The 14,249-nt window shown below is 37.2% G+C and overlaps 1 protein-coding gene across 3 annotated transcripts in view; it reads right to left on the bottom strand.

Moving 5' to 3' along the window:
* The window catches only part of LOC122179285 (Y+L amino acid transporter 2-like), a 21,068-nt gene extending 7,189 nt beyond the window's left edge, over positions 1 to 13,879 (bottom strand). The window contains exons 1-6 of one of the 3 annotated variants that reach the window (XM_042870055.1): positions 13,628 to 13,648; positions 13,460 to 13,550; positions 6,922 to 7,439; positions 4,256 to 4,381; positions 1,718 to 1,862; positions 684 to 807 (exon numbers count right to left, since the gene is read on the bottom strand). In XM_042870055.1, coding sequence (XP_042725989.1) covers positions 684 to 807; positions 1,718 to 1,862; positions 4,256 to 4,381; positions 6,922 to 7,423 — 897 coding nt within the window. In that variant the 5' untranslated portion in view covers positions 7,424 to 7,439; positions 13,460 to 13,550; positions 13,628 to 13,648. Of the gene's footprint in view, positions 1 to 683; positions 808 to 1,717; positions 1,863 to 4,255; positions 4,382 to 6,921; positions 7,440 to 13,459; positions 13,551 to 13,627 lie in introns of all 3 variants that reach the window. The other 2 variants (XM_042870057.1, XM_042870056.1) reach the window with 2 other exon arrangements.
* Positions 13,880 to 14,249: the final 370 nt, after the last annotated feature.

Here is a 14,249-nt window from a genome sequence, read left to right as displayed (position 1 = left end):
AAAAATAAAAATAAAAATAAAAATAAAAATAAAAATAAAAATAAAAATAAAAATAAAAATAAAAATAAAAATAAAAATAAAAATAAAAATGACAGACGCATTAAAAAAAATTAAAAATTAAGCTGAAATCAAATCAATGAAATAATAGATGGAAATTTATTTTTAATAATGTATTCTAACAAATCCTGACTGTATTAGTCTGTTATTTACGATTGTACTTTTGTAGAACATGTTGACAGAATTTTAAAAAAGCATGTCATGCCATATTTTTGTGTTGAAAATATTGCTTCAGACCTACAGTACTAAAAATCACCCAGTCTACATTAAAATGACAGAAAAAAACGCCACATAGTTCCTAAATCCCAGATTTTCTGTAGCTGTTTCTCTGTCTCGCTCTAATGAAAACATCTTCTATAGTGAAGTACTGTGAGGTGAAGGATTTACAGATTATATAAGAAGATTATACAAGAGCAGAATTATTGGGTATGAACTTTAAATGCACCTTCTAACACAGCGGTACTCTCACACAAAAACAAGGTTTAAAACAGAGCAAACATCTTCAGCACAGAAATATTTCTATTTTTTTGCCAATAAGTATGCTCCCTGAGATTCTTCCACAGTAGGAGAATTTAGAAACTACTTCCATGCAGTAACTTTTGGTTTTGTCATTTTATGTAACTTACCACAGCCACTGCATCACTTGTGAGGAGTGCTGACATATCCAGCACTACGTAGTATGCTATATTAGTCAGCAAGTAAATAATAGTCACAATGGGCATGGAAATTGCAATAGAAAGAGGTAAATTCCTGAAAAAGGAAAATGACAAAATTATTTCATGTTCTGCAGATTTAAGTAAAATACTGTCCCTAAATTCAAACACTTGCAAATGGATACATCCATCACTTTTTGTAATCCAAAATTTTGTAATCACAGGGTTACAAAATAAAGTTCAGCCACATGTGAAAGAATTCCATAAGCAGCTTAGTTGGCTTCTTGTGGCTCCGTCACATTTTAGGGCAAAATTGTACATTTTACCTGAACACTTTAAAAATTGCCTTTTACATAAAGCAGTTTAAGAGAGCACTCAATCAACTTTAAATGCATGCTTAGGTGTTTCTTGACTGTAGCATTTTTCCTGATTGATAAACTGTGCATGTCGCAAGACAAGGTGCGCTTGTATCATCTGAGCAGTTGAAGCACACCACTCCCACAGGGTGGACATCCCTACAAAGAGGAGGGGATGGAACATCCAGCACTACTGTGGACTTTTTTTATTTCTCATTTAACTTTTTGCCTTCAGCAAAATGAAACATTTTGTCCATAAATAGTAACACTGAAGACCACAAAATAAAACAGTCATGAATTCGACAGTCTGACTCTTGGTGGCAAAAGCAGTCACGGAAAGTAAAATAATTGTTTTGTCTGACTGAGAAGAAGTAGGGAATTTTAGAAAGCTTAGGTGGACTCACACTTTCAGCAGGGATTTGTTCTTCTCCTTTTAAAAAGTCTGGTCCAAAGTGTAAGGTATAAAACACATATCTGGAGGAAAATTATTAATGTGATACAATTGGTGAGAGAGGAGTTCTTACTTACTAGTTCTTTTGGAAATAAGTGTTTTTGTAGAGAAAATGGTTAGACTAATTTCTAATCAGAAAGCAGCTTGTCCTGCCGTGCCAGGACACTTTCCAGTGCTTTGAATGCAGAATGTGCATTTACCTCTCAGGGTTCTTCATCTCCTCGGTGACATAATTCAGGGTGTCCCACCCCGCGTAGGAAAAGAGGGCTGAGTACAGAGCCAGTGCAATCATTCCCGGGTCTGTTGCTGAGCCCTTAAAGGGAGCTCTGAGATTTTCTGTTTCTCCTGTATAAATGGCAGGTACAATTACCTGTTACATGTCAACAATTAAGACACAGGGCACTGCATGAAATGTCTCTGCACGAAATCTCTCCCCCTCAAAATAAAAACTATTTAATCCAGGTTTCATCACTACTCTTAAAAGTTAAATTTCACTTGACAAATTGTTCCAATTTGAGTTCCAATCAGCTATCATACAGACAGTTACACTGACAGCACATTTTCCCGTGTTTGCTATTTGGACATCACTTGGGAAATGCAGTCCTCACAGCTTCCTCATTCCCTGGCACCAATCCCTAGCCTACCAAGAGAGCATGAAGTGCTGAGGGCTATGAGCCAGGGAGACACAGTTGAGAAACCCAATTTCAATTTCTGAATCTGTCTCATACTCCATCCTCTCCCATCCATATTGTCACCAAATGGACTGGTGGCCAATGGAGTGAGAAATTCTCAAGACCCCATCTCACATCCCAATGGGACAGTCGTTCACCAGAATTAAGAGAAGACACAAAATATTTCCTTTCTAAATTCTCTAGTTTAGCTCAATCAGATGAGACAAGAAACTGCAGAAAACTGCAAAAGAGAAGAACTGCTCATGAAACTGTGTAGGCCTTCTCTGCAGCCCTGAAAAGAGGAAGAAAGGCTTACTTGAATTTGCAGAAGGAAAGCAAACTATCTAACATAAATGGAAGTGGGTTTAGGTATTAAGGAAAACAGAAACAGACTGAAACCTCTATTAGGGAAGAAAGTAAAGCATTTGCTATGAAATCAAGCAATTTCATCTTGTGGTTACACTAAGAAATACAATGCTGCCGCAAAAGAAATTCAGTCTTTTAAGAACAGTAAAAACCAGTCTTTCACATTCATAAAGAAATCATTTTCTTCATACACTGCTAGAATTTGGGAAGGTGAAGCTGCAAGATCAACTCACGCTTAGAGGACACAGATGAAGAAAATTGTAGGAAAAAATAAAAAACAAGGAAAATATCCTACAGGATCAAGAAAAGCTTTCTCACTAGAGAGTGCCTACTCAAAATCAGATAGATTCACAGTGTTTTAAAAGAAGTGGCGTATGTCAGCACATCAGGACCATGGCAGGGCTAAAATATGAGAGCTGTTCTTCTCACACAGCTGCTGCATTTAAAAGAGTGCACTGACCTGCTCACAACTTTCTCCAGATGTCTCAATCATTCTTCCTCCCAGCCCTTTCTGTATTTAATCACTTGGTTCTATTCAGATAAATCAGAGATGAGACCTTTGCCACCAGTAAAAACCCTCAGCATTTTACATCCATTGCAAGAAGGCTTCCTCTTTGCCTTTGTCCTCCTGACCCAGGTAACAATGCAAATAAACCAACCTTAGGACTGTGTTCATTTGTTCAGATTTGTTTAAATTCGATCAAATCAGTGACAAATGACATACACTGATATGGTTAAACAAAAAAAGCTCCCTTAAAGATTTTATGGTATAAAAACAGTTGATGTATTAGAACTGGAGCCAAGGAAAGGTGAACACCAGAAAACGTGGGAAAGCAAGCTCTCACAGTTGGTTTTACAGATTAGTTTCTAAAGAAAATAGAAATATAGTTCCTAAACTGAAGAGTGAAATTTTACTGAATAAAGTCACAATGGCTATTTAGGGATTTAATGGCAAATGAAAACGAAAAAGAAAAGCAACCTTAATTATTAAGTGACAGAGCTAGAGTTGGAAAAGCAGCCCTGGAGGAAATTAGTATCTAGCTTTTGGGTATATACAGTTCAGTCTGGTTACTGTTTATAAAAAATGGCTCATCCATCCTGTGATGCCTTACCATGCCACAGTGAATCACAGGAGTGCAGTGTTACAGTGTTGTCTCCTGTTTCTAGCAATTAGCAAGCTCTATCACCACTGCCAGCATGTCTTTCACGCAGCTGAAGAACAAGTTCCTTCTTCCCTGGATTTCTGCTATGTTGTTTAGTCCCAGAAGAAGGTGAAACATCTTGCTTCTTCATGTTCTTAATTGCAACAACATGCTATTAATTTTTACTAGCATGTGCCAGAGACACTGGGACTAACTCTAATCTATCATCAAACTGATGTTAACAGTCATTCCCCCTCCTTGTCAACCCAGGCCACTCTATGATTCTATGATTCTATGAATTCAACTGCTATCTCCTACACAGCCTGAGCAATGCAGAACTTGATGTGTGTTGGTCTGCCGCAGCAAGAACGAAGGAATAATTAAACAACCAGTGCTTAGTAAGCCATAAAATTCCCCTAATCTTCCTGTGACAGATAACTTTTTCAGAAGAAATAATACTTCATGCGCAAGCCTAATGGAGTCCAATCTTCCTGCATGGAATTTGAAATGAATATGCACTTCATTTTTAAGAATGCAAGTAAGCAGAAAATATTCTTACCTTTACCAATTTTGTAAAGGCCAACAGATATCACCACGACAAGGGCCATAAGTTTTGCATATGTGAAAATATCTTGCACACGAGTTCCCCACTTCACATTGACGCAATTAATAAACGTTAAGGAACCTGAAGAGAAAAATGACATGCATGGGAGGACCGCTGTATGTTTGACATCACATATTTCAAATATATTCTTCCAGATACCACCCCTCTGCCAAGCAATACAACAGAATCAATTTTCAATATTTCAGGACCACCTAGATATAATCAGATGAATTAAATACCTGATTTACTCTGGAGGATACAATGAAGGCATGAAGAAAACACTAGATTTTGAATTCTAGGATGACTCCTGCTCTTTCAAAATAATCTTTAAAGCTATAAATTTCCTTAGAGTCAACAGTGTCACTTGCAAGTTGTGCACTTGCAGAAAATATAATTTCTTTGTATTCTTTGTTTGCATTGAAATTCTCCTCACCAACTAAAGCCCTTGTCTACATACAGAGTAAGGACAGCTCCTGCACCAAGGAGTTTGAATGCTCTTTGTAGGACCCTCAAGCACTGAACAGTGTGGGCTATTTCTTCTCTAGTAGTCTTCTGCTCTATTTTTCTGCTTCTCTGACCTGCCTATCATTTGCACTACAGTTTCAAAAGAAGGAAAAAGAATTTTGTAACTGCTTAAAATGAAAACCATCTGGTGAGGAAATTAGCATCCAATTGCAGACATTCATAGAACTTCTGTCTTCTTTGTCATGAGCAGCTCTACATATTTGTCTGGGTGCCCTGCCAGCTGTGAAAGTAATTACGCATCTAACTATTTACAGAATCAGGACCTGATTTGTCCCCACTGTTAATATACCAATATTGTGCAATAAGGACAGGACTTGGTTTTGTTCTGGTATGAAAAAACAGTTCAATAGTATGTATCAGTAAGTGGTAGAATTCTAGCAGTATTTCTTAAAAATGATACAAGTATTGACTGAAATTTTCAATACTGAACATTTATGAGTTACTTGCAGTGCTATAAAGGGCTATTTGAAATAGTGCAAAGGATATGATAATTGCACATGTACAGAAAATGAGATGTATTATATGTAGTTAAAGGCTACAGCATTTTGCCATGGGATTCCTGGTAAATACTACTAAATATGTGGATACGTTCTCTGCACTGTGTTGGTGAAGCATCAATTAAATCCATTGCTCCTTAACCTTGTCAAATTTTTCAAGCTAGTAGTAAGCTTGCTATCTGACTGCCAAATTGCTTACTACATACCAGTAGTTGCTTACTACAGTTATCATAGTAGACTGTAATTTTCCCAGCAATCTGAGCTGGTACTTAAAGTGCTGATCATAAACCAGGTCAGAAGCAGCTAATTTTCTGTATGAGAAAGCAGCAGATGCCAGCCACACCTTGCACATCAGTTCATAGAAATCAGAGGTACCAGAGCACACCACAGATGATTCACATAAGGACTACAGCAAGAATAACTACAAAACCAAAGTCTTAATGAAAATCAGTAATTGAAGACTGCTGCTCCCAAGCATTAGGACTTCATGAAATGCATCTAGAAAACTAGGAAAATTAATTTTGCTCTAACAAACAACTGCTTCTCTGTGCAAGTGGAAGCTTTCAGCTGATAAAGCCTTTTGGAATAGGGTTTGTTGTTTTTTTTACTGGACCACTGGTTGGAGTGGTCATAATGGCCTCCAGTTACATCACTGAGCCCTCTTCAGAAGTGAACTTCCTCTGTAGCATGCTGGCAGGAATCAGAGCTACAGAGAGAACAGCTTTTCAGAATTGTCAGTGTACATTACAATAACTTAAAAATACTCATCCTACTGGAAGATTTTGTTAAGCTATACAATTTGTTTCTAAAAGATCACACTATAGCATAGCCTGAAAGGAACATGACCCATCTTGACAAAATTTTCTGGAAAAAATGTTTGAGTGAAGATTATTTACTGGAGTTATAATGCTTATCCCTGTGTTCAATAAAGTCAACTCTGAGGAGTATGTGATTACTACCCAATTTTTTGAGGGACAAAACTCATACTAGAATGAAAGAACCACGGAACATCCCCAGCAGCAAGAGATCTACATTGAGTCCAACCCTGGGCTCCACAAAGGATCACCCAAAATGAAACTTTATGTCTAATAGCATTGTCCAAATACTTCTTGAACTCTGACAGCTTGGGGCTGTGACCACTGTCCTGGCAAGCCTGGGGTCCAACCACCCTTTCAGAGATTACCATTTTCCTAATATCCAACCTGACGCTCCCTGCCATAACTCCATGCCTTTCCTTTAAGTCCTATCACTGGTCACTGTAATTTTAATTTCATATAAGCTTTCCAATCTTTATTTATTCTACAATATTTGCAAGAAACAGGGAAGAGGATACAGGCCAAATTTCAACAGCAAACTGGACCCAAGATTCATCAAGATACTTCAATTCAGCAGGCACAGCTTCCCTAAACTGATGGAATTATCCTTCCCCCTCTAATAATCTCAGCCTTAAATAAAATACCTCTGAACAAAAGCATATGAATTCCTAAGAACATATTCAAGGGAGGAAATAAGTATTTTCACAGCAGGTGAAGGAATAAAAACTTGTCTGGGCACCTACAATCATAGTTATGGATTTCTAATAATCAGAATTTTACTTACAAATACAAGCAGCTGCAATCAATCTGACTGCATCGTATGGTGGCTCACAATGAGGAAAAATCGGCTGAACAATATAGTTAGCAAATGTGATTGCTATCACTGCCTGAGTTGTTGGTTCAATAATTAGCAAAGAAGACCACAGTCTAATGAAGGCCACAAAGGCACCAAAAGCTTCCAGTATGTAGGCATAACTAGCTCCAGATTTGACAATGGATGTTCCCAACTCAGCATAACATAAAGCTCCAAACAGTGAAAACATTCCGCCAAGAGCCCAGATGATAAGAGAGAGTCCATAGGAAGTACTGTACATTAAAACACCTCTGGGAGATACAAATATCCCAGAGCCAATCATATTTCCTACAATTAAAGAAACTCCATTTAGTAACGTGATTTCTTTTTTCATCTGCATTTTTTCACTTGTGTCTGCCATATCATCCATTTCAGCATTTCCATTCTTAGATTTGGATTTTTTCTTGCAGCATATTTGCCAGGACGTTGGCATCTTCAAATAGTATTACCTGAAAACAAGAGGAGACAACATCTTTTATAAAGCATGTAACATTAAAGAAATGAGTAAGATAATTAGTGTACAAATTGTACAAAGAACGGAACCACGTCGAAGTGGATAATCCTACCTTTCACTCTTACACTCATACACTCTGTGTACCTTTATAATAGTTAATGAGAGATCACTGTCCTTGGTTATCAATCCTGAAATTTCCTTTATTTATTTCACATTCGTAAAATTGAACCCTGACTTCACTTTTGTTATTTATCTTAAATTGTAAATCCACATTCTGTTGCTAAAGTGATCTCAGGGAAGAAAGAGACTCTCTTCCCCTGGAAACACGCTGTTCCAAGAGATTAAATTATGGCTACAGAGAATAAAAGCATCTTAAATTTTGGATGAAAGCCACTCGCATGCATAAGGATTGTGTTTTAAACACCCTGTTCCTAAAACATTTTCATACAAGGGAGTCCAACAGCAGCACTCGCAGGGCAAGATCCAAGTGCAACAGGAACTGGGAAAAACAATGCAGCTGTGTGATCACACAGATAAATCAACCCTGTGTACACATCACTGCTTGAGGCTGAGATGGCAAGGGGCAGCAAAAGAAAATATAGCAGCCTCAAATGCAGAGATGTCTCTTGACTACACCTATCCTTGGGTCAAGCTTACTCATGCCAATGCCTGCTTAGACAATTACTTTTTTGGTTCCTATCTCAAGAGAAATGCATTTCTCCTTCCTCTCCCTCCATCCACCCACTCCAAAGAGCTTCCAAAGAAAACAAAAAAGATCCTAAGAGATAAAGCAAAGTTTTTTTGTGTGTTGAACAAAACTTGTCTGCACAATGCTGGCTGAAAACATTTGATCCCAAATGTATGTTGTTAAATTTTGGATTGATGGCTCCCTGAGATGCATCATTTCCTTTGTAAAGTACGGCTGTTTTAGAACCTCTGAATAATACATGATGACGTTTATCACTTTTTTTGGTGCAACTCAGTCTCCCGGTTGGTCAAGTAACTAATGAGATCTGAAGTGGATTAAAGATTAAAAGATATCAAGATGTCTTTAAAAATCAAGAGCTTTTTTTCATCCCAAAAGCACTTCTCTAACCACAGAAGCAGTGAAGGAACACTGGAATAAAGTTAAATATTAGTTTATGCTATAAGTGTTCAAACTTGACTGATCATCCCACCTTATGCTAACCTTCTCTTCACACATGGGTGACTCCTTTTACTTTTCACTTTGTCCCTTGAAGAATGAAAAATACCATCTTGGTCAATTGGAGGAATTTTGAATATCCAATCCATCAGTCAAGGATCTCCTTTAAAATTTCTAATAAGCACTCCCAGTTTCTTACCACTGACACACATTTTCTGATGGTGTGAAAAGAAATAGGAAAATAAGTCATTTTCCCCGTCACATTTCTGCTCCCTATGGCTATATGCGATGTGGCAGGAACCCCTTCCATGACGGCAGCTGCTTGAATACCCCCACTGAGACAGCAGCACACAGAATTTCAGCATTTAACTCCCCAGATCAGCTATTTTGGCAGCAGAGTTAGTTTAAAATCAACTTGTGATTTTTGCCCCAGATCTAGGGTTCTTTGTTTTTTTTCCCCCTCCTTTTTCTTTCAGATAATTCAGAGCCAAAATTCACAAATGGGAATAAGAATTTAAAGTGCAGTTGTTCCTTAGATGATACGAGCACGGAGCTATGCAAATAGATGATCAAAACCAGAGGCTATCTGCTTCCCTGAAATGAAATCTCATTGATAAATGAGATCAAATCATTTTCCAGTAAAGCAGTACACACAGTGCAATTGATAAACTGTTGCTAGTGCATGTAACTTGCAAACATGATATAAAACCTGAACTTTGATGTTCAGTTTAATATTAAATTATTTTTATGTTTAGTTAAACATTAAATTTTTTTGTAACAATGTCTTGCATATTTATCTTCTTCCCTCTTGTGTTAGCAAAAGATTATTTCAGATCCCTGAAAATGTGTAACCAAAGCTGTAGAGAAATATTTCTTTCATAAATAAGTGACTGTGGATAAAAACACTTTGAAAGGCAATACATTAGATGAAGAAAGAGTTCAAACTTCTGTTCTTTAAGAAATGCCATATCAACAAAACTTTTAACCAGACACTAAATTAATACCCATACATGGGTACAGTCTTGAGAGTCAAAGGATAAGAGATTTAATTTCCATAATTAACTAGGTGTAAATCTACTGTACTCCCAATTTATATTAGCTGAAGTTCTGCAAGAAAGTAACTTCCTGAGGACAAAAACTTGTAGGCAACTTTGCTCTTGCCATCCTCTGTCTCAGTACTCCTGATAGCTTTGATAGAGCACTGCTCTTATTCAGTGTGGTTACAATCTGGAAGTTATTATTTTTTTCTTTATTCGACACTGTGTCTTCCTTAAATAAAGTTTTACTGAGGTCTCATCAGTTTTCATCAAAGCCTTCACAATATTAAGAAAATTGGAAAAACTAGGAGACTATCTTCTGTCACAACTTCCTGTATAATGGCAATCTGCTGTTACAAAGAATTTACTGCTGTTACAGCCCAGATAAAGATAAAAGCATTTTGAGGAGATGCAGTGGTCTACTACCATGCTCTAATACTTTCCCTTATTTATAACTCATCATTTTGTTCCTACCAACCCTGACCCACAGTCTTATTTTCTGCCCTGTCATACTGTTACGTCACTTCACCCTTGTGTGTCACATTCTCTTCATCCTACCTATGCATCTTGGGACCATCATCACTGCTTCTGCCTTTGAACTGTTGCACAGAAAAGCTGAAGCTAAGAAGACTCACTGGTCAAGCATGACTGGTTCATTGTCACTTGGGCATCCCTGTAGCTCACATTTCAAGGGTATACACAACCCAAGATAAAGCCACTACAAGCTAATGTTTGTGAGGTCTTTCATACTAGGGATGAACATCACAGGTATAACAAGCTAAATTCTTACAGTGAATGGCCAATTTCAGTTGGAAAATTGTTATAATAGGCAACAAAGCTTTACAGTAATCTTTTAGGAGACAGGGAATCAGAATGTCTTCCTGAGATTAGAAAGAATGTACACAGTAATTGGAAAAGGCAGGTTCTTTGTATTCCAGCATTCCACTTTAGCATGGTCTAATTTGTAAAGGCTAACCTTGTTGAAATAATAAACCTTATGGCATCAAAGTGATATTTCGTCTCTGAAATAGATGTTTTAATTATTCTTGCATTTGAAGAGCAGTACATAAAAGCTTTCTGGCACGAGGGGAAGCCCTGGCTGGATGGGCTCCCACAGACTCTAACATGTAGAAAGGTCTGCTTCCCTCTGCAAAAGCTTTTCAGACAGGTATCAACATGCTGGTGTACCAGCACACAAAGTGAAAAAGTTTCCAACAGTCTCCTGTACCTTGTGTTGGCAAACAGCCTATACTGCATAACTCCAGAATCCTGCACTCATACAGGTCCCATTCTTACTCAGGGGCTTCCTCAATGAACTGAAGAAAATTTTCTTCTCGGAGAAAAAGCAGAAGGCCTTGAGAACATAGATAGGCATAATGACCCTGAATTATTTGCAGTGTTGTCTTTGCACCCCAGCTATATGGACAGAATCATAGAACTCCAGGATGGCTGAGGTTGGCAGAGACCTCTGGAGCAATCTGCTCCAGTAGGGGCACCCAGAACAGGTAAATCAGGACAATGTCCAAGAGGCTTTGGAAAGATATCCAAAGAGAAGATTCCACATCCTCTCTGAAAAAAAAGTAGCACAAAGTCCTCTCTGTATAATAGGAAGAGAAAGGGACTTGTAGATGGCCAGCTGAGAAGGAAAGAAGGAAACCACCACTGTATACAGATAATTCTCAAAAGATGATTACTGTTATGGTTTTCTTTGTGTTTTTTTTTTTTTTTTTTTTTTGTGAAGCCACCACCAGAAGTCATATGTTAAAGTGAAAAGAACATCTTGCTAATAGTTGAAAACCAAAGCTGAATCAAAGACAGTTCTTCCATAAATTAGTGCAGGGCTAGTGTGTCACGGCAGGGTTTTCTCAAACAGTTCCCATCTTTCAGGAATCTTCAGTCTAATGAATGATTGCTTCCTTCTTGAGAAGGTAATTAACCTTTGCCAAATGATTAAGCAATACTAGGTCTGGGGTTACAGAAACGTGATGTCTTAAAAGCTGCTCACAGAGACTTCCCACGGGAATAAAATGCATCTATCCTAGGCTGCTTTGAAACTCCAACCTTTTAGTTCAAGAAATAGTAAATAACTATTTTGTAACTCAGAGGATCTCTCTGGTACCAAACGTAGCTCCTTCCAACAGACTATCTTGTTAATTGAGCGCATTTAGAATGTCACATCCTTTATGTTATTTCAAACAATTCAATGTTTTTTAAATTACGTTGATTGTTGTCTACTGCCAAATAATTTCTTAATGACAGAAGTCAGCAATGACATCAACAAACAGCAAATTCAAACCAGACAATATTAAAAAGGTTTTCTAAATGCCATCAGTTAGAAAATGATGTTACAGATGCCACTTACAACACTTTAAAACAAAGGCTAGAATATTCTGTTGGCATTAGAAGCCAATATATGTGTATAAAGTCATTTTAAAAATTGTGAGAAATCTCAGTATCTTTTTCAAGAACACTCTGGCTATATCTTTTTCCTGTGTGTAGTACATAAAAAAAATAACATAAAAGCAGTAACCAACAATGATATCTCTTTATGTTAATACTTGCTGGAGAATGCAATCAGATTTCAACAGTTTTCAACACGGCAAAAGCATGTAAATTAAACTTCAAAATAATGTTGCTGAGCACAGGTTTCAAGAGATCTTAAAGGGAGCATTCATGGGAAATAATACTGTTAAACATTTCCATAATGAGAGGAGGTCAAGCAAACAAAACAGGATTATGCTTTAGGAAGGCATAGCATAAAATAAAAATTTGAAAAAAAATGAATCAATTTGATCTCCTCTAAAGAAAATATCCCACTCAATAGGAAACATCAGCTTTGCTTTTGGTTTTTAAATTTTATGCTTATAAAAATGTTGTGATGAATTAAAGCTTAACTTGCTCCATTCACAGTCATGTGGTCAGAGGCTGGTTTTCCCACTCCATCCCCTGTTCTCTGCCCCCACCCCAAATCAAGTCATGGGGGATATTTCAGAAGGAAGCTACTCTAGTCCAAATCTAAGGCATGAAAAAGACCAAATAGCAGCTTACCAGAGAGTAGGTGATATGCTTTCTTCCTTTAGGAGAGAGGTTATTGTAGCTGAATAGTGACTAACTGCTGTTTCAAAATAGGCACACAGAACGGCGTATGATACGAATAACCTCTCGCTTTTGGATTAGCCTTGTGTTTAGCTGCTATATTTATTACAGTATTACATGAATACTAAATCAACGAGAGCTCTCAAGAAGGAAGATCAGACTCTCCTGGAATGCTGCTTCTTCAAACAACACCAACTGAGGTCATTAGCAGGCAGAAGCAGACAGCTTACTTACCAGCTGCTCTCTATTCCTTAGAAAGTTGTGGCAGGAATAAGACGAAAGGAAGGTTAAAAACAAACAAACAAAAAAACAGAAGAACCTCTATATTGAAGATGAGATCACTTTTTCAGAGAGTAACAAGTGAACGCTGTCTAACTCTTTGTTAACTTAAAAAGGCATGATGAGACGTGTTACTAACGCTGCACAAAGAATATATTTATTCCTGTGGCTGGATTTGGCAAAGCAGAAAGATTTTCAGAGGGAAGGTATTATTTCCTTTAATTGTTAATTGTTAGTTGTTAATCTGTGGACTTTTCTATATTTTCTATTACTCTATTCATTATAGAATAATTATCAACTTAGTTTTCTTAACCATGATTATATATCTTTGGCCTTTCTAATAATTTCTGACATAATGCATCATACACAAAAGAGGCTGACCTGGTGTTAAGATCTGATTTTAATTAAGCATGCTTTTAAAAAAAGATAAAATACTAAGCAAAGAATGAAACAACTTACTCAATGTATTCACCTGTGTCTTCTGAAACAATATATTGTCCTCTCTTTGAAGTACTTTGGACAAAGATCAGTATGATGTACAGCACAATATCTACCAAAACAAGTAAACATTTAGAAAATAAACAATTCTGGACAGATGAAGAAGTTAATAAATGCAAGAGCACTAACCTGGAATTTCTGTTTCCCCATGAACAACAAGACCAGTAGTAAGGCATAAATTTGCCGAGTGCCAAAGGGCATTTAGGAGGAACTGATGCAGCACGTTTACAATCTTCAGTTCTGGACTGAGTTGAAGCACCACGTAACAGGACTTAATCAGAATCCAGACAGGAAATAACTGCATTCAAACACAGATATTCCTCCAGCAGCCTCAGTATTCCAACTGGAAAACAAGCAGGAGCGTTGCATCGTGTTGTGTGTTCCATTCCATAAGCCACAAAGACCCAAAGGAAAAATACAAACATCTCAAACCTTTCAATCGTAGTCAGTGCTCCTCCCATTTCTTCCTTTTAAAGTAACATCTTGTAAAAACATGCTTTCCGTGATAGATTGAGACAGGTCCGCTGTTAATGTTTACATAGAAACAGCTGTGTTGTTGTTGGTTATTTATTAAAGTATTATGAATAAAAAGCCTCCAAGTTATTTTATTTTAATCTATGAAGAACAGTTATTTATCCATGAAAGCTCTTTCAGTTTGAGTGGAAGGACTGCTTAATTTCAGATGCCTGCAAGTTTGTGGTTACGTACATCCTAATGTACCAAGAAACATTTTGGCAACAGATATTTCGCA

The sequence above is a fragment of the Lagopus leucura genome, unplaced genomic scaffold (genome assembly GCF_019238085.1).
Source record: "Lagopus leucura isolate 7727_CA_CO unplaced genomic scaffold, USGS_WTPT01 Super-Scaffold_100002, whole genome shotgun sequence".
Lineage (NCBI taxonomy): Eukaryota > Metazoa > Chordata > Aves > Galliformes > Phasianidae > Lagopus > Lagopus leucura.
This window is presented reverse-complemented; position numbering and strand designations above follow the sequence as displayed.